This window comes from Cavia porcellus, unplaced genomic scaffold (assembly GCF_034190915.1).
Source record: "Cavia porcellus strain 051 isolate PalLab524CR breed Dunkin Hartley unplaced genomic scaffold, mCavPor4.1 scaffold_2, whole genome shotgun sequence".
Lineage (NCBI taxonomy): Eukaryota > Metazoa > Chordata > Mammalia > Rodentia > Caviidae > Cavia > Cavia porcellus.
Window position 1 is genome coordinate 107024622 of NW_026947485.1, and position 21569 is coordinate 107046190.

Here is a 21569-nt window from a genome sequence, read left to right on the forward strand (position 1 = left end):
CGTGGTGGGGCCTCGGATGGTCAGCAAGTCACCTTAATTTCTTCTTGGGATGAGAGAATTCATCTCCCTCTGTTTAGGGCTCCCCACTCTGTATTATGTTGAATTCTAAGTTGACTATCTCAGGGAGCTTCTGTAGCCTGTTGTTGTCTATCTGCCATCTTTGCTCCTCTCTCGATTTCTTTCATTTAATATTTTTGGACCACAGGTCACCACTGGTAATTGAAACTGTGGAAAATAAATCCATTTATAAGGGACACTGCCATATTGCAGGAATATGAACTCCAGGTTTTGAAAATTTACAGAGATTTTGTATACTTTGCCCTTTGTTACTTTTCCCTGCTCTTATGTAGAGGAAAATCGTCGGTTAAATTGGTCAAGGAAACCTCACCACCAAAGCCATAGCTTCACAGAGGACATGGTTTGAGCACCTAAAAGCTATCAAAGGATTCACCAGCTAAAAACACAAGATAAACTAGAGGCAGAATATAGTAGTACCTGTTAATCTTGAGAAACCATCCCTATTACAAAGATGCACTGTTTATTATATCATACAGATGTCCTTCTGAGGCTTTTATCTCAACTTAGAGAAACTCAAGATTCAATGTGAAAATGGGATCCTTAATTTCCGAAGTACCTAGTTCTTTACCTTTCATCTGTACCTACCTTTTATACATCTAAGTATTAAATATTAGAAGCTTCAAATATAAAAATGACAAAATATTACTAAAGATAATTTAGAATTATGATGGCCTTTATATGAAAGATTTCATGAGAATGATACTACACTTTAGAAATGCATTTGAAAATGATGACTCCTGGGGTAGGACATGTGGCTCAGTAGCACGGAATTTGCCAGGCATAAGCAAGGACCTTGGTTTGACTCTCAGAACAGCAAAAACGAATGAACAAACAAAAATGATACCAAAAAAATGCCTAGCCTTTGGAATGGGATTTTAGTTCATGCCTGGCATGCTAGATGTCCCCAGAACTGTGGTAAAAAGTAAGATCTCCTGATCTAGGCCTACTTGGTGATGCCTGTTGATGCACAGAAGCTTCTAAAAACATATACAAACAAAAAAATTTGTTTGCTTCTTTTAAAATAGTCTTTATTAAAGGTAAATGAAAAGCATGGTGAGTGATAAGAAAAATCAAAAGTGCTGAAGTTTTCGTTCATAACTATCCTACTTGAAGGTGGAAACAAAGCTACTGAAATATTTATAGAAGTTAGACTCTCAGGTCAAGTAGCTCACACAACCCACATGGCTTCTTTATTGACCTGGATCCACTTACTGCGGGCAGCTTTTCTCAGCAGATATTTTATGTTCTTCCAATGTTAGGGGAATCTCTACCCTCATGGGGTCACATATTATCCTCTTAAGGGCATATTTCTTGGCCTCCCAGACCTTCAAAATCAGGTGGAATCCTCTATGACTCCACAATCCCTACTTTAAAATCCTGCACTATTTGGATGATGCTTAGCTCTGCCATAAGGATGAGCAACAGCCAGGCACCCTGTAACTACAAAAGCTTCTGAGTGCCTGGAGAGCTGATATAGTGAAATAACTACCCTGAAATCAGTTCCTCAACAACCTTTCTCCAGTGAGAGCCCCTCTTCTCAAATGAAAAGTTTACATTTTTGCACTTTTGGGACTGTAGTGGGCATAATTTTGCTCATTTCTGAGATGCTTTTAAGATATAATCAGGATACAAAGTATTTGTCTTCCTTATAATGTTAATCTTTTCAGCAACCATGTGCTCCTTTGCCCCAATACTACAGATGCTTCCTTTCTGATAAATTTGCAAAGTTTGCAAATCACTTAGCTCTGCTGTTTACTCCTGATTCTCACTGTAAAACTAGTTTAAAGCAGCCAGCAGTATCCATGCCTCAGCCTGAACTTTGGGCTATCTTGCAATTTTCTCTGCAGGATCAAGTAGTCCACCACCCTCATTCTTAGTTTATTGCAAAGTCTCAGGACATAAACAAAATGAAAACAAACTTTGTTTCAGAGTATAACACACATGACTTCTATTTCCATTTCCAATAAAATCTTTGTTCCCAACTGAAACTCCTTGAGCCCAGCCTTTGCCATATTTTTGTTTTGTTTTGTTTTGTTTTGCTATATAGTTCAGTCTAGTCTTGAATTTACTGTGTAACCTAAGCTGGCCTTGGACACATGGCAATCATCCTGCTTCACCCTCCAGAGTGCTCAGATTATAGGTGTACACCACCATACTTAGCTATCAGTCTTATCAGCATTCTGGTCCTTTGAGCTCTGATCAGTACTGTACATAAAGTACTGCTTACCACAAGTTAAGGATTTTCTATCTTATTTCTCTACACTTTTCCAAACCCCTCTCACAAACAAGTTCTAAAGATTTCTAAACCACATGATAAGATACAGCCACAACAACAACCCCACTCCTAGTACCTATTTTCTGTATTAGTCACTTTCCTACTGCTAGGACAATATACCTAATACCTGGAACTTAATAGAGGAGAAGTTTGTTTTGGCTCTCACAGTTTCAGTGGTTAAGTCTGTGTCTACCAGCTCCAAAGCAGAAGCAAATGGCAGAAAAGTATAGTGGAGGAATGCTGCTCAATCCATAATTTCCAAGAAATGGGAAGTAAGAACAAAGGACAATATACCCTTCCAAGTTATGACCCAGGGACTTGCCTCCACTGTCCAGGGCCTACCTCCAAACATAAGGCTTTGGGGAAATATTTTAGATCTAAACCATCACACATCCATCTAATCTTATAATTAATTCCTATGATATGTTATTGCCTTTGCATCTTCCCCCACCCTTCTCTTCTGTATCCACTTGAATCTCTCATCTCACCTATGAGACAATGGGACACACTTGAACCTAATTCTCTTCCTAGTCAGGGCTATTTTAAGAGAGTGGCTGTCTTGATCAGACAGTCAGGGAAGGAACAGTTTATAGTCTTTTTGAGAAAAATTTCAACACTACTTACTATAGGAAAATCTAGTTTTAGCAAAAGCAGATGTTTTGTCCACCCAGAAGATCTTTGCAAACAATCACATTTAAAATTAAGTTCACATCCTCTGTAAAATTCATCTCTGATAATAGCTAACATGCCCTAGGCTCTGTCTTGGAGGTGAGATATTCTTTTTTCATATATTGGAGATGTAGTATTAGTCACTTTTTTACATTGCTAGGACAAAAATAGCTGACATATACAACATAAAGGAGAGAGGTTTATTTCAGATCACATTTTCAGAGATTTCAGCCCATGGCTCCTAGACAGAAATATAGCAGAAGAGCCCGGGAAGGAAAACTCACTATCCCATTGCAACTATCCCATTGAAGCAAAGTGACAGGAAAGAGCCAAAAAAAAGCCTGACTCCAGTGAAATACTTTCACCAACTGGACCCCACTTCCTAATCACATTCAGCTATGAACTTATCAGTAAGTTAAGCCATTTATGATGTTAGGGCCCTCACAATTTCCCCCTTCCCCTCAATGTCTTTTTTTAAGAGTAGGATGACTTTAAGAGAAAGAAAGCTTCTGCCTAAAAGGACAGAAGGGGGCTTGGAAAATGGGTTGTCCCTCAAATGTCTTTTAATTCAATCAAGTTGACAAGATTGACAGTCACAGATCTAAATCTTCCAAGAGTAAATTCATCGGAAATTCTGACGTATAGTGTCATAGCTACCAATTATCTAGAACAATGGAACTAGTAGCTGAGGGAAAAAAGAAGCTTTTGAGAAAGTGACAAATGAAAAATCTTAATGAAGATATCTGCTTCAGATTGTATGTTTATGTATGTCTATATGTGGATTTATGTTAGTACACTTGATAGTTTTCTATCATAGATAATGTTTTGTTGCCAAAATTTACAAAAAGCTCCATTTAATTGACTTGAAAAAACTAAGCACTTAAATAAAATATTCTCTCAGAAAAATAGAAAGGCATGCACGTGCATTTTAGTTTAAGTTATCTGAGATGAGCTTCAGTAAATAAAGATAATATTTCAATTGATGTTGAGAGACAGATATGTCTTCAGAACTGTCAGCATTAATTATAATGATAGTATGCTTTTAGAAACTAGATTTATAATTAAATAAGTTTGTTATCTCTTAGATGTGGAGGTTTGTAAAACTATAAACCTAAATAAGAGTAGAATGCACAATAAAAATAAATTGCCTGATACATTTTAGTCATGACAGTAAAAAAGAAAACGGAAAACTTGCACTTAAATTTTTAGTTTCTTCATTTTTGTGATTTTGATATTTGCCTGAAGTTTCAAAAGTCAGCATAAAGTGATAACCAACCTTATTATCCATGAGCAATTAAAGAATAATCATTGAGAATATATAAAGTAGGTTAATACAAATAAGATGAATATACTTTCAAATCGTTTTCCATTAACTTGAAATCTTACTTATGTAAATACATTTGTGGAAATGTGAAAGTAGAGAGAAAAATTATTTGAGAAAATTTAGTGCATCTGCTTTTGAATTTTAGTCCTGACCTTCTCCCTCTCCCTCTCCTCCTCCTCCCTCTCCTTCTCCTTCTTCTCCTTCTCCTCCTGCTCTTCCTCTTCCCTCCTTCTCCTCCTCCTCCTTCCCCTCTTCCTTCTCTTCCTCCTCTTTCTTCTTTTTTTGCCTCAAGCTTTTTAGATCCTAAATTCCTCTAGGTCTCTCCAATCTAATTTTCTCTCATTAAATCACTAACAAGAACTCTTTCAGTCCCGAAGCCCCCTAAGTAAAGCTAAATAGCTTGTTGTAAAATTCAGGGGGAACCTCCCCTGCACAGAGGACTCACCAAAATGCCTCATGTCATAACCAAAAACATTCCGATTTGCAAACCTATGTGAAAAGTGACAGCTTTTTGTGCTATGGACAGCTTTCCCCAGATATCAGAACAAGACTTTTTATCATTATGGGATGTTTACCCATTTTGATTTTTCTTTGCTTGTGCTTACTTCTTTCACTCATATAATACAATTGAGCACTAAATCTGTGCTGTCAAATCCAAGTTTTTACATGACCTAAGAGACCCTTTTTTGTACAATGGCTCACTTTTACAACATCCCTAATGCAACTATTGCTCAAACTGTACAAATAGTCCCTTTTACAAGTTTGTATTCTAGATCTTCTTGTTCTCTTTCTTCTTTTTAATGAAATCTAATAATGAGATAGAAGATAATAGAATTACTATACTAATTTAACACAGTCTATACAGATGCTGATACTTCTTGTTGCACATAGGTAAATACATTAGGTATTGTGGGGACTCATTTTGGAGAAATTAACAGACAGCTCCTGCCTCAAAATGAGCAGGTTCCTCATTTAACTCACTCGAATTTATTTTATTTTAGCTGATTTGTTTCATAGGAACCCTGGCTGAGGAGCACACTCTAAACCAGTGATGTTGAATCTATGGCACACATGCTGCAGCAGGCTGTTTGTATTATTAAAAGCTCTGAAAGATGATTTTAACTCTTGGTACTATCCATTAGTCATAAGAGGAGTTTTCCTGGAGCATTTTAGTCTCCCAAAAGTTTTAAATGTTTACATGTAGCCATCTGTCAAATGATCTCTTATCAGCAGGAATGACAAAAACTCAAAAAAGGCATGCTCATAGCTAGGCATGAGCATACAAATGCTCATGACAAAGATACATACTTGTCATTCTAGCTACTTGGGAGGCTAATGCAGGAGGATCCCTAGTTAGAAGTCACTCTGGGTAACTGAACAAGACCCTGTTGCAAAACATAATTTAAATCAGCACTGCATATCAAATTGTTAAACAAAAATTACAGACCTTTTTTTTGTTAAATGTTTAGTTTGTTTTCTTCTGCTTTGTTGAGACAAGCCCTCACTATGGAGTTCAGGAAGGACTTGCACTCGCTATGTAGTTTGGGTTGGCCTGAAGCTCATGCCTCAGCCTCCTGAGTGCAGAATTACAGATGTGCACCTCCACACCTGGCAGGAGGCTATTTTTTTAACTGAGCTTCTGTACTTTGGACCCAACAGATCAGAGTAAACCAAAATACACACTGCTAAATGCCACAATGTCAAAGCGAAATTTTAAAGCAGAAAGATCCTCAAATAGACCACTCATTCTTTGGAAATATGAGATTCCAGTCCACTGGAGTCAGCATAAATTCCTTCTGTTTTAGCACCTACAAAAAAGTAGACTGAGGTAATCTAATGTTAACTAGTTTTTAAAAATAGTTTCCATATTTTAACTTAAAAAAAACCATGATTTTATTATTGCCCAATAGGAGGCTTTCATTCTATTTTCAAGAAATAGGTTGCCCCACCCATAAACCAAAATTAAAATCAAATAAATCTATAAGCAAATATGTTATAATTTTGTCTTTTGACAAGTTTAAGCAACAAAAGTTAGAGGATCAAGTTTCTAAACTACAATTCACATTTTCATTCCCAACCAACTGAAGACAGTACAAGTCCTCTGCGGGCTTCTATTTCTTTCTCAACAACAAGTTATCTAGAGACCCCACCAGAACCTGTAAACATATGGTGCTAGAGCCAATGCTTGAACACTCACCTTCTCTTGCAAGTGCATGGACATTTTAGCTCTCAGATGCTGGAGTGGTCGTCCCCAGGCTGAAACTCAGGTAAGAATAGAGGGTCAACTTCTGCTCCAGACCCTGGTTGGGTGCCACAATTTGTCTCTGCACTAAGAACCCTTCTCAGCCAGAAGACTGTCCCAGCCAGGTTCTATCTCACTTTGCCTGCATTTTCTTGACATGCATATTTAAAGGCTACAGCAGTGGATGATGTTATCTTGAATTTTTTCAGATACCTTTTTCCCCTTTCAACAAGCAATAAATAAATTGCACATAATTGGCTGGCGTAGGCAGTCACAAGTAAAGTGAGAGTAGGAGTGTGGGTGAGGAGTAGGCAGTGATTAAGAAGAGGAAGGAGAAATCAGAGACTTAGCCAGGATGTGGGATGATGGTATCACCAAGATCACATTGCCCTTGTCCTAATAAAATGCTCAGGATGTTTCTGCCAATTATGATGTCTCACTGGCTAAGAAAACTTTGTACTACTGCATGCTATGCCCTTGACATTGGCTCAGTGAATCTGCTGTTCCCTCTGCTTCCAAGTCTTCACTCCCTTTCATCTTTTTCTCTTTCTACACTTCTCTTCTGTTGGCCTCTGTGTCTCTGCTCAGCACTCCACAATCTCAGGGGTGCTCTGGAGACTTCTTTCCAAAGAGCAACAGCACCTAGTCCAGTAGTGAGGGTTGGGTACAGGCAAATCCCAGGAGCAAGGCAAGCAGCTGGACACTTAACCAGTGAGGAAGCCATAGTGGCACCCATCATTCACAACTCCATCCTGTTCTCCCATTATCCAATCCCTTGGGGAGGAAACCCGAGCTCTACCTAGGCTCCTGAGGTAAGCACAGTGTGTATAGCCTGGTCTCTCCATCTACAGAGTGCTTGAGACTTAGGTGAACAATTGCTCAACACCTTCCTCACCCCTGCCCCCAGATCCAGGATGCTGAACGGAGACCCCACAGAGCTCTGGCTACATCTGCACACTCACGGATCTGTGCACATACACGTGCATGCCACATATAGTCATTTGGTATACTCTGTGAAGGACAGTCACCACTGGATGCTAATGATCAGTCCCATCTCCATGCCCATCCAAAATTTGTGCGAATGGTTTTAATAGTCTTCTGGTTGTCCAGGGAAATTTTAGAGACTTGTATCTAGAAAGAGGCCGGAAGCACAAACAGATGTTTTCACACAACTGCAGATCAAAGACTAGTATGTGGACTAAGAATAAAAAGTTTAGTTGGTGTGGTGGCTTACACCTGTAATTCTAGCATACCAGAGGCTGAAGCAGGGGAATTGCCATGAGTTCCAGACTAGTTTGGGGTATATAGTGAGTTCAAGGCCAGGTTGAACTGTGTGGTGAGACTTTGTCTCAACAAACCAAGAAAAAAGAAAGCAGGTATTAAACAATTCCTGCAAACCAATAAGTAGGAGTCATTTTCTAGAATCTTCACTGTGACCCTGTGAGATGTGTGCTCCATGATTTTTCTACCCCCTACAACCCCTCGCCCCTACCCCCAATGAAGATTGGATCCAGGGAATGGTGTTTGCTAGGCACATATACTTACAGATATTGAGCTACATAACAGCATGATTCAGCATTTTCAACATGAGGAAAGTAAAATACAAAGAGAACAATAACTTGATTTTTTATGGTCAAAGAAGCCAGTAAGTGGTGGAGTGGACTGGAACACAGAAATGTTATGTTGGTGCCCAAGATTTTAATCCCAGTTCAAGACTTTATTTCTCAGAAAAACTGAGGTGCTCTGACCTCACAAGCATAGCTCCATCTTTTCTGGGTCTTAGGCAACCTTAACAGCAGAGATTGCCGCTAGGAAGGCTATACATTCTTTCAGTCTGCTTCCATGACCAGGTCTCTCCATTACTAGACCATTTTAACCCCTCACTTCCACAAAAGAAGATAACGAGTTCTGTGCAACGACTGGCTTACCAGGAACAAACACCCTAGATTGCCTGAGTAGAAGACAGAGGTTTTCTCTCTGGTGTCAGGGACAAACCAGGTGACCCAGCACCTCCATTCCGGGCTTGGTTCTCTGACCAGAGGGAAAGTGCTGAATGAGACTAGGTGTTCTCAGAGATGGGCAGCTCATTGGTGGCTGCTTGGAAATGCAGGGTGTGGAATAGAAATCTGTACATTTCAGTCCTCTCTACAATATCTGATCTTAGTTCCTTTACTGATTGCAAGCTTCATCTTTATCCTAGTGTACTCGAACTGCTAAATACTGTATGCTTATACAACAGAAATGGATTTTTCACAGTTTTCTGGAGGCAAAAATCAAAGTCAAAGCACCATTAAATTTCACCATATAGGGCTGGGGATTTAGCTCAGCCTCATAAAGCACCTGCCTTGCAAGCAGGCAGTCGTGAGTTCGATCCCCGGTACCGATAAAAAGGAAAAAGACAAAAAAAAAAAAAAAAAAAAGGAAAAAAATTTCACCATATAGTGACATTGGCAATAGGACACAAACATACATTTATCTGGTTTCAACAATATATGGAAAGGAAGAAGAAAAAGAAGTATTTAGGCTGAGATTCTTGTTCAGAAATTTTGTGAGGAACCAGTTAATTCTGGGTTAGCTATTTTGTGAGTTTAAACTTCTTCATGTAGCAAATTGGAATTACACTTTCCGTTCAATATTGGTTCAAGTATTTAAAATGTATTGCATTTTGGTACAGATACATAGAAAGTTAATATTTACTTATATAGTTATTTCTTTATTACTATAATTACTACTTGTTATTATTTCACTAACATCCAGACTCCTTCATTTTGATATTCAGGGCATCTTATGACCACTCTAAATATGCTTTTTCACCCTTAATCCCTACCATCTATTAGATACAATTTATAGCTTCATCAAGGTGCCCTCTCACCAATTTCCACACTTGATCTCAGCCTCAAGACAAAGACGCAATAACTCTTACTGGTTTCTAAATATGATTCATTGCCTCAATATTTTCTTGTACTCCATTTTTCCCTTTCAAAATAATATTCTTTTTTTTTTTTTTTGATACCGGGGATCAACTCATGACCTCACATTTGCCAAATAGGCACTTATGCCACTGAGTTAAACCCTTGGCCCCAAAATATTATTTTGACACGCTGTTCCACTTCTAGATATATACCCAAAAAAATGTGAAAATAGACACCCACACAAAAAACTTGTATATGAATGTTCATAGTAGCCTTATTTATAACAGCCAAAAATGCAAACGTTTGTCTACTAACTAACAAATTAATGAAAAGTTGTATATTCACACATGGAGTACTATTTGACAGTAAAAAGGAATGAAATATTGGCCCATGCTACAAATAAATGAACCTTGAAAAGAGAATGCTAAGTGAAGGAAGTTAGTAGCCAAGAACCACATAATGCATGATTCTGTTTATATGAAATGGCCAGAAGAGGCAAATTTATAGACAGAAAGCAGGGTATTTGTTGCTCAGTGATCATAGAGAGGCTTAAAGAAGTGTGTGCACCTAAGTGTAAGTATGTGTACAGGGGTGGAAATAAGAGTGTAGCCTTCTTTTTGGAGTATAAAACATTTTTAAATTGATTGTGGTGATTAACCCGTGAATATGCTAAAAGACATTAAATTATGTGATTTAAAGAAGTGAATTCTGTGTATATTCTCTGTGTCTGCTTCCATGACCAAGTCTCCTCATTACTTGAACATCTTAAGGAGATAAGGAGTTCTGTACAATGACTGGTTTATTAGGAACAGTGTCACCCTAGATTGCCTAAGTGGAAAACAGAGTTCTGCCCTCTGTTGTCAGGGACAGACCAGAGTTTGGAAAAGCATATAAAAAAGCGTATCTCAATCTTTTATCCAGTCATATCAGCCACTGCAGATCCTGAAATTGCCAGCTTGTTCAAATAAACAACTACATTGAGACATATTGCTATGCAACCGGCCTCGCTTACTTATCCATCCACACTACATGTAACATCTTGGTACTGGGACAAGAAGTCAGAGCTGCAGAAACTGCCCTCATTAGTCTGAAACCCTCAGGCTTTTCTATGACCTTGGGCAGCATAGAGAGAGGGATGGAGGCTGCCAGCACCTGCTGTTGTACTCTAAGAAAATAGCTTCGTTATATGTGTATTATAACAAAACCCGAAACGCGGCTTATGTATGTGTTTTCCTTTTCCCTTCGATGACCTAATTGATATGTCAAGCAATGCTCTCCTCTGTAAAGAATTGTAAAACCTTACCTAACTGATATGTTAACCATTGTTGCCCTCTACATAACAGAAGTGGTGCTAAAACAAGCTAACAAGTGTTATTAATCACTGTTAGGTGCCTCTATTCTCCGCTAAAAAGCTAAAGAAAACTAGGATGCCCTCTAATTTACACTTGTTTGAAGTAACTTGCTTGTGTGCAGGGAGATTTGCTTATTAGCATAACCCTTTACCTGACCTTGATCCCCCTCCCCAGAAAGAAAGAAAAACATAACCAGGAGAACATGGCGGACAGACAGCAGCAGCTACTGAAAGCTCTCTGAAAGGCTCGGCTCAGAGGCCAGGAATGATGCGGACTAAGGAGATACGAACCAGTAGAGATGTGCTCTGCTGACTCAGGAACGAACTGGGCTGAGAGAATCCAACTTAGAATGCGGTCCTGGCGCTAAAATAGGAACAGAGAAGTCTCGGTGTGGAGGCTCGACCGCACACCATTGGAAACCGCGATTTGGGTTTCCCGCTGCCCGGCGGCTGGCTGCCTCCACAGCGGCTCGGCAAGGAGAGACGCGCCGAGCTCTGGGAACGGGAGTCTGCGAACGGAGTCGGAAACATGACGGACAAGGAGGAAAACTGTCTGGTGGCGAGGTGAGCGAGAAACTGACTCCCTACCACAGTTTGACTCCAGCGGAGGTTTTTCTGGGCTCGGGCAGTCCTGTAAGAGCAGGGCGCGGTGGCAACTGCAGCCGCACATTCCCCTCTCGGACGGGATTGGTGAAAGGTGCCTGGCCTGAGTGACGCTGCTGGCGGACTCCCTAGGCTGGCCTAACCCAGATCCCAGAGCCTGACGGTGGCCCGGAGGAGCGACTGACTCCCACGTAGGCTGCCTCCTCCGCAACTCCCTGGGGCGCAGCGGTGGGCGGGAACAACTAGCCAGTGCAATTTGATCAAGCTGTGGCTGACAGGCAGGGAAGCCGGGCCTCCTATGTAAGATTGCATTTTATAAGGAACAGAAAATATGGGGAAGGGAAGCAACAAAAAAGGCTCCTCGGCCCCCAATCCTGAGAATCAGGCAATAATGGACACTGCACCAATACACATTAAGCGCCATCTAGAGAGCCTCATAGACCAATTCAGGAATGAAGTTATCAATGATCTGAAGCTAGAAGTATGCAGAATAGTTAGAGAAATGCTAAGCACCACCCAGGAAAAAGCAGATGGTGAAATGGAAGAACAGAAAAAGAGGGGAGAACTGCTTGATGGAGAAAACAGAGAAAGCATTGAGTATGTGAAGCAGGTTCAAAGGGACTATCAAGAAATTAAGAAGTCTATCCAAGACTGGCATAACAGCTTGAAAGAAACTAAGGACAGACTATCTGAATTGGAGGGCAGACTTGAAACATGGGAGAATGAAATGAAAAACTTCTTAAAAATAACAAAGAAACACACAGCAATAATACAAAGACAAGAAGATGATAAGAGGAGCCATAACTTAAGGATTAAGAACATAAAATAGAAGTAGGGACACAAACAAGTGAACTACAAAAGCTACTCACAGAAATAATCCAGGAGAATTTTCCTAATTTAGCAAAAGGTAAAGATACTCAGATGTATGAGGCATACAGGACCCCAGCTACCTACAACCCTAACAGAGAAACACCCAGGCATATAATAATAAAAATTCCAGAAATTCAATACAAGAACAGAATATTAAAAGCTGTAAGAGACAAGAAACAGATCACTTACAAGGGAATACCCATCAGAATTACAGCAGATTTCTCTTCACAAACCATCAAATCACGAAGAGCATGGGGAGAAATAATTCAAGCTTTGAAAGATAATAATCTCCAGCCAAGATTGAGATATCCTGCACAACTGTCCCTGGAAATTGATGGAAAAACGAGATGCTTCCAGGATAAAGAGGAACTGGGGGAATTTGCAACCACCAATTCAACCCTACAGAAAATATTGCAGGATATTCTAAAAAAAGAAAAATACAAAGAACCCAGAAATAGTGGCGGGGAGGCCATAAAGAATGGAGCAGAGAACAAAATGAAGAAGACAAACTGACAGCTACTGACAGAAAAAGAGCTCAACAGAAATGAGACAGAGAAGATTGGATGATAGGAACAGCTTTTTTTGGAGAAAATGACATCTTAATAGGTAATGCTGATTTAGTACCATCTTGTTTTGAAGTCTCATCTAGCTTTTGTTCTTCTGGCTCCAATGGTCTAAACAGGTTGTATCTTATTGGATTTTGTTATGTACGATAGTATAAGCAAAAACCTTTTAAAGACAAGGAGATTATACAGAGACCATTGTTCATTTTCTGTTAGTCAATTCTAAATACTCTATAATGCTGTCATTCTCTTAAATGGTTTTACATTGTTTTGATATACTTAATGCTATAGTATATGAAGTTGTACTCAAGGACTTCAGGGAGGGAGTCAATATGGTAACTATTTTTGGGTCAGGATTATCTGGTGGTGAAACACTATTCTGCTTAAATGGTTATGTTTTGATCTGCCCTGTTTCGCTGTTATGCCCTCTTTTTGCTCAATCTCCACTCCATTATTTACTTTTTTATTTTTATCCATTTAATTAAAGGGAAAAATATAGCAGGATATAATATAGTAACCCACTTTGACTTTCTATTATCTCGATTTGAAGCCCTGTATTACTCTCACCATCTTGTTTTTGACTGAGGTTTCTCTATTCTGTTTTGCTGGATAGTATCAGGTTCGAAAGTTTAGGCATCAGCTGAGAAGATAATGAGATTCATTATAACGCCCATTCTCGTTGACTTTTATCTACTTTTGAAGACCTACAATATCTCCAATGTTTTGGTTTTGTCGGTTTTATTCTTTACGGTTTTGTTCAATTGTATTACAACTAATGATATAGGCAATTCTATTAGAAATAGCGGGAGGCATTATGGTAACCATTGTTGATCACCTTGTATTATGTTTTTATATTATCTATTGTGTCCACCCTTTTGACTTGACCGATTCTGTTCTGTTATGTCACATTTGGTTTTACTCTCTTCCAAAAAAGCAATAAGAACCGTGGGAGCAATGAAACCCAAAATGTGTAATAGTCACGGTACAAAAGAGAGGAAAAGAAAGTGCTCTAAACTATATAACTGCATGTATATTTAAATGTATAAGATAGAAAATGATATCACAGAGTTTTATTGGATCATTGAACAGAACTGTTTGCAGTATCATTGTTGGAATGTCCACTCTACCAGCTTTAATTTTGTGATTTGAACAATTATTTCTAAGATGGCAATATGTAATCCATTAACTAGTGATTTCCTACTGTGCATTTTTTTCTTCTGTAAATCTGTATAACTTGTACCCCTTCACTGTTTTTTTTTCTTTCTTTTCTTTTCTCCTTAAATAAAAATAAAAAAAAAAAGAAAAAAGAAAAACATAACTGCCGTTTTCTGTTCTGTATCGCGCCTTATTGCCTCCCCTCTCCCCTTACCTATCTATCTAGGCTAGGCCATAAAGATTTTGGGTTTCTGGTGGCCTCTTCCTGACCCTGTCTGTCATAAAATGTGCCTTAGCTTCAGAGAAATTACAGGAAAATGTTGTGGCTTAACCCTAATGCACCAAAAGGGTTAAGTTCCAAATCCTTGTGAAGGCTTAAGTTTCAGCTTCTTATAACTTTCGACCCCTTCCCACCTGTTAGTGTTAGCAAGCTGTGCTGAGATAATTAGCTTTCTACTTTCTTCTCCAAATTTTATTGCAGATAATTCTTATCTGCAGGATGAGAGTAACTCAAAAGGCACCAAAACTCCCAAGGTTGTCAGAACTAAGTGGACAGCTATACAGTTTCCAGATTCAGGTCAACAAGTTTGATGGCTCTGCAGGTTTCTTTGTTTCTCCCCACCCCACCCCCCCGCCCTTTTTTCCAGCCTCTTTTTAAAGTCCTCCCTTCAGACTCTGGCACGCAGTCTCCAAATTGGCTCCCGGAGACTCGTCACCAGGCCTCGTCTAACAAAGCCTTTGCTATCTAAATTTAGGTCTCTTGCTTCCTTGGATTTTATACCGGGGTCCAAGTTATTATACCTGCTCATGTCCCAGTGTAGGCTCCAGTCAGTTCTCTGGCCCCAGAGGAGGGGGGAGGGCCTTACCATCCTTAGGCACTACCCTTTCCTGTGGTCCAAGCTGACCTCCAGTAGCAAACAGCTCAGAGCAGTGAACTCCTCCTTCTCCTCCTTACAGGCTAGGGTCCAAGTTGGTCTACCCTCCTTCAGCCTGGCTGGGCTCCACTGGCTCCCACAGGAAATGGGGTAAAATTACCCATCAGTCTCCTGAAGTTGTGAAGGTACAGTTTACTCATTTTATGAACATACTCAGGGTCCCAGGCTAAGGGGAAGAGCTGAAGTTCCAGGATCTCTGCTTGGACAGTACCCATCATGAAAGAGATCTCCATGAGTCCATCTAATGGAGCTCAACACAGAGCACTAACACCACCAGGGGAAAAAAATGGGCCCAGATAAACTTGGGAGAAGCAGGGAAAACTCCTGAGGAAAGTGGTAATGTGAAATCCCATGAGGTCTTTGTAGTTAGATGTGGAGAAAAGCAAGTGACAGCTTAGAAGCAAAGGAGAAAAAGGAACTCTAGGGTGACACTTCACTGACTAGAACTGTTGTAGATGGATCCTCCAGGACTCCAGACTACAGAGACAGTACTGTGGGACTTCTTCTGGTTGGCCTTGATCCAGAAGACAACAGTGCCCTTGTCCAACTCAACCTTCCCATGGTAACCAGACATGGATCTGTCCACATTATGCACAGAGCTGTCCCTGACCCTCTTGCTCTCACCCTTCTCCACTGCTTGTCTCCTGTTGTACACAAAATTGGAGCATATTTAGGAACGCATGTGTAAATATATAAACATATGTGCACAGGCCAGTTTGCAAGCACAAGTACATGGACTAGGAAAGTAGCCTCCATAAGGCTATCACTACTTATCACTGAGATCTGGTGATAGCTCTGCAGATCAAAGAGTGAGTGTGACTGGGACAGCTAATGTTTCAGGGGCAGAATGTTAGCTGGGAGCTAACAGTTTGGGCAGGAAAGACCTAGGGACCAAGGCCTTGGGAGAAAGGTATTAGGACGAGGCCAGGACTGGAGATTTCTGCCATGGCCTGACTTTGTAAGGATGGCTTTTTCCAGGACTCAGCTACGCTGTTATTTCTCTGAAGTCTTACAAGGAATCTTTCCCCAGCCTCAGGAGCCAGACACACCTCTGCCTTCCATCTAAGATACACGAAGACAAGCCAAGGAGATAGAAGCCCAGAGCTTCCAGTGACAAACTAATGAGCTGAAAGGAAAGTCCTTTTTGCTCTGACTCAGCCTTTGGCCAAAATGAGAGGCAAAGAGGGGCTTGTTGAAGCTCTGCCTTTGTAATCAAAAAGAGACACTCCCACTGACCTCCTACAGTGGCCAGTGTAATCAGAGGGAAGTTCTAGCTGTCCTCCAGAGCATAAGCCAGTAGATAAAAGCTTAATTCTTTTTACCTTATACATTCGTGTAAGTATAATATCCATGAAAAAATTGGATTCTGTTATATTGTAGGTGTATATGCCAGCATTTTCCTCACAGAACATGTTGAACATATTCTCATGAGATTAAGTATAATTTTAAAGTACTATGAATTTCTGCACAATAGCCTACCATATTAATATATCATAATTTATTTAAACCTATCATCTAATATTGAGCATTTAGCTTCCCACTTTCACTTTTGAAAAAAATTTATTGATGTTGCTAATGAGAGATACCAGGATGGATTCCTAAGTTCAAGGGAATGAAAGATTAAAAATCTTGCCTCTGAATTTCTGTTCCAGAAACTGTTGATTTGATCCATGTCTTCAACAAAGGATTGGATGCAGGTTGCAGGCTCAGCTCATCTCACATTCCAGTGGCCACAAAGGCTCCCAGTTGGTGCAGTCCAGCATTACTTGTTTGATGTCTTTGGTCTTATAACTTGGTTTGTTCTGTGCTTATTAGCAGTAAAATGTTTTTTTAGATCTCAGAAGACTGTGTTTGCTACAAATATAAGGCAAAAAAGAAAAAAAATCATGTTTCTCCATAACCCTCAGTAAGTGGATCTCCTGCTGTGTATCCTTACAGTTTCCTGTATCTTTCTCTTACAGTACTTTGTGTGATTATACATTATGAATTATTCACACATCTGTGGTACCTGTCTTCTTCACCAAAGTATAAGGGCCATAACGGTCTTGTTGCTGCTTCATCCCTAGAGATAAGCATTGGACCAACCATATAATTGACACTCAGTACATGCCTATGCAATGAATGTAGACTGGAGTGAGAACTCTGCTCAGAAGAATATGTGTCTCTTGTTACGGGGTCCTCAGAGGTGTACCTTAAGCAACTTTACTTAAACCATGAAATTGTGCTAAGAGAGTATACGCCAGTAAAGTATCTGTCCTAGTGCTTCATTTCTCCTTTATGCAGACTTTGGAGACACAGCCAACCAGGCCTCAGCTGGATTTTGGTGAGTGGTACTGAGGGTAAAAACCACCTTCTTAGGGAATTCTTCTTCAAGGTACGGGCCTGCACATCCTTTCTCGCTCATGCCTTTCTTGATCTCCCCACTCCTAGCAGAGGGTCTCCCTTTTTCTAGCCTGCAGCCTGCCATTCAGGTGGAGAGCTCCCTGCCCCCACTCCACCTTGTACGCTATAAGCTACAGGTCCTTCCTGGTGCAACTGGAACTCTGCACAGAAGTGATAACGCCATTGGGTTGCTTAACGCATATGAATACATGATGTCTGGAACATATTCAGCAGGAGATATGATTGTGGCAAAAAAATAAGTCCTCATGAGTGCAGGGAACTGAACATTTGCTTTTTTATTTTTATCATTGATGACATCATCTATCTGAACCTGAATTTACATTGTCCCCTCCATTATCAAATCTTCCACAGAAGGTGTGAACAAATGGACATGCATATCTCTAGAAAAACCTCTAGAAATAGAAATGAAGCCAAAAATATCATTCAAAAAGGATTCTGTTGGAGACATGGAATGTGCAAAATGTATTCTAGCAGGACTTGTCAAATGAAGAAGACAAAAAGGAAGGAAAAGAAGAAAGTATGTCATTTTGATGAGAAGGTCAGCTTCTGTGAGGTCCCTGATGAAACTGAAAAAAAAATGTAATTTTCTTGGCTTTCTGGAGAAAGGCATGCTTTTGGTTCTGATGGACCTCAAAATCAGTGTTATGATTATAAACTCCTACAGGTGCTTTCTCATTCAAATATTACTTTCAACTTTTCTCTAGCTCAAACAGCATCATTCCATTCTGCTGCTAGGACTGGTACAACATAGACAACAACCTATGTCCATCAGAGACAAGGTCAATAGAGTCCTGCCTGAAGGTATCCACCCACAATGAACTGCTGGGTGAATGGAATACATAGAAAAACAGATGCCATAGGAAGATTTAATCAACTTATGTTGTGTTTCAGGTAACACTTTATAAAGCCTTCTACATCCTAGTATATTGATCCTAAAACAGTCCTTCAGCTGGGCGTGGTGGCGCATGCCTGTCTAGAACTTGGGAGGATGAGGCAGGAGGATCACTACAAGTTTGAGACCAACCTGGGCTATATAGTGAATTCAAAGCCAGCCTGGACTCATAGCAAGACCACATCTCAAAAAACAAAAATAAACAAACAAATAAGAAAAAAAATAGACCTCCACATCATCAGAGCAGAGATTGTTAGCAACAGTTTGCAAATAAGTAAGTCTCAAAAGTAACCTATCCAGACCCATACATCCCTAGGAAGTTGCTGAGCCAACAATGAATCATAGAAATTTAATTCAAGTTCAAAGTTAAGACTCTGAGGTCTTGCTAAAGTAGTCCAAAGGCACTCTGTGTCTCGGATCGTACCTTTCCCAACACTGTCTTTTATTAACAAATAAATCAATAATCTGTAAAGTCTTACAAACTTGGAGAAATACTAGATATGAAACCATCAGATTCCACTGCATTTCCATATTTGCAACTTCTAGAGAAAAACACTAGTAGTGTTTAACACTTTAAACACTAGAAGTGCCAAGAATCTCCTGAGAAAATCTTTTAAGTTGTGTTGCATAACTGCCTCATGGGGCCATTTGGCTTAAGCACTAGGGTAATGTTCACCACAGAGCAGGGAGTCCAGGCTAGGTGAATAGGTTGGCCTGGCCTTGAACTCTGAGCATGGGAAAACTTGTCATATGGTGAACTTCTTGAAGCCCACTCAAAGCTCTGTTAACCACAGGCCTTCTCCAGAACTGAGAATTACTCCAAGGGAAGCACAAAACATCTCTTATTTTTCTCCCTACTTCTTGGGGCCACTCAGTTGGATTCATGTACCCACTCATACTTCTCCAGAGGCCTAGGACAATTGTTCAAAACACTCAGGGATGAGAGACACCAGCATCCTTTTTCTGCTCACTCAGCTCATAAAACACAAATTGTTGATACTAGCCCAGATCCTTATCCTCTTTCCCAAAGAAAATAGATACTTTGGAATGCATCTCACTGGCTGATATAATGGAGATGAATACTTGCTCACCTGATGGCTCTAGATAGGCAGAGAGGTCAGTTTTCTAATCCAGGCTTGGGAAAGGAGATTCATGTGACACACATGAAGACATCCAACCCATGTTTTCAACCACACATTAGAAGATGGGATACACTGGTTGATCAAGAGGCTCAGGCTTACCATTACTTGTCTAGAAGTGAGATATCTTGATAAGGACACTCAAGACTAGAGACCTCCACCAGGTTGATACTGCCTGAATTTGGAAGTGGTCTTCAGTCTGGCGCAATCAAAAAGTAGCCTTAGGTGGGAAGTCAGGAGTTGAAAGAGGATAGTGTTGTACTCTAAGAAAATAGCTTCGTTATATGTGTATTATAGCAAACCTGCAACGTGGCTTACTAAATGTGTGTTTTTTTATCCTTTTTCCCTAACTGATATGTTAAGTGACCTAATTGATATGTTGAGCAATACTCTCCTCTGTAAAGAATTGCAAGAATCTCACCTAATTGATATGTTAACCATTGTTGCCCTCTACAAACTACAGAAGTTGTGCTAAAACAAGCTAACAAGGGTTGCTAATCACTGTTAGGTGCCTCTATTCTCCTCTAAAGAGCTAAAGAAAACTAGGATGGCCCACTAATTTACACTTGTTTGAAGAAACTTGCTTGTGTGCAGAGAGATTTGTGTATGAGTTTAACCCTTTACCTGACCTTGATTCCCTTCCCAGAAAGAAAAAAAAAAAAACATAACCGCCATTTTCTGTTCTGTATGGCGCCTTGTTGCCTCCCTCTCCCCTTACCTATCTATCTAGGCTAGGCCATACAGAATTTGGGTTTCTGGTGACCTCTTCCCGACCCGGTGATGATCTGTCATAAAATGAGCCTGCCCTAATTTTAAGAACTGTTTAGCTTCAAAGAAATTACCGGGAAATACTATGGCCCAAATCCCAATTGGTGCTTTCCTTTTGTTCTGTATGCATCAAATGAGTTAGATATCAGATCTTTGTAAAACTTAAGTTTCAGCTTCTTGTAACTCTTGACCTCTTTGCACCCACTAGTGAAAACAAGCTGTCGTGGGATAATTAACTCTCTACTTTCTTCTCCAAATATTGCTGCAGATGTGCCACTCCGAGATAATGTCAGTCTATAGGATAGGAGTAATTTGAAAAACACCAAGGACTCCCGAGATTGTCAGAGCTAAGTGGACAGCAATAGTTTCCAGATTCGGGTCAACAAGTTTAATGGTTCTGCAGGTTTCTTTGTTTCTCCCCCCCCCCTTTTCCTCCAGCCTCTTTTTAAAGTCCTCCCTTCAGTCTCTGGGTGGAAGTCCCCAAATTGGCTCCCAGAGACTCGTCGCCAGGCCTGGAAATAAAGCCTTTGCTACCTAAATTTTCGGTCTCTTGCTCCCTTGGATTTTATACTGGGGCCCGAGTTATAACAGATAGTCCCCTACAGCCATCTAGGATGAGGAACTTCAGGGTGATCAGCACCACATGAGAGACCAGGATCATTCTTGGGCACAACACTTGCCTAAAAGATGAATCAGAATAGGTGACCAAAGGCCCGAGCTAGGCCCAGGGGCACATGCCCTCAGAGACTGACATGCAAAGGAAGCAGACCAACCCTGATATCCTCGAGCTTGTTGTATTCAAGCTTATTGTTCTAGGTCCAGTGCTAAGCAGAAACCTAGGAATTATGGGCAGGAGGGGTCAAGACATCCACTCCTAAATCCCAAGTCATGTTGTCCACACCCTTTGCTCTGTGCCCCATCCTCCCCCATCAGAATATAGCCTTTTCCCAAGCTGAGCTCCATAGCTTCATAAAGTGCTGTACTATAGGTATGCCTCATCCATAAACCACGAGGGAAATGCCTAGAAAGAAAAGGTTCCGGCCACCTCAAACTCTGCAGTCTCTTTTCCATCCCCATCAGGGATGAGAAATTTTGTCCCTTAACATTTGAATCAAGTGCTCCTTCTACCATTATCCTTTTTTCCAGATATGGGGGCAGGTTGAGGAAGGAGAGCTGCCCTTCTCTATTCAGTAGGGGATAATTAGAGGAGAGACATTGAAGATGCCCAAGAAATCCCTGGCTGATGCTGGTGGGGATGTAGCGTCTCTCAGTCTCTCATCCCTTGCCTTGGACCAAACTCCATCTTGGCTCTTCCAGGAGCTTTTGGTGGAAATCAGTTCAGACCCACAGTCTCCATCTTCTTACCCCCTCTCAGTGCCCTTTCATAATC

General features: G+C 40.4%; 2 protein-coding genes across 6 annotated transcripts in view; one reads left to right on the top strand and one right to left on the bottom strand.

Annotated features, from left to right (window-relative positions):
- Window positions 1–6748, bottom strand: part of LOC100719661 (stearoyl-CoA desaturase) — a 32611-nt gene extending 25863 nt beyond the window's left edge. The window contains exon 1 of the mRNA XM_013143283.3: window positions 6544–6748. Coding sequence (XP_012998737.2) covers window positions 6544–6567 — 24 coding nt within the window. The 5' untranslated portion in view covers window positions 6568–6748. The remainder of the gene's footprint in view (window positions 1–6543) is intronic.
- Pkd2l1 (polycystin 2 like 1, transient receptor potential cation channel) overlaps window positions 1–21569 on the top strand; it is a 176334-nt gene that overhangs the window by 119756 nt on the left and 35009 nt on the right. The gene's annotated exons all lie outside the window — the stretch shown is intronic.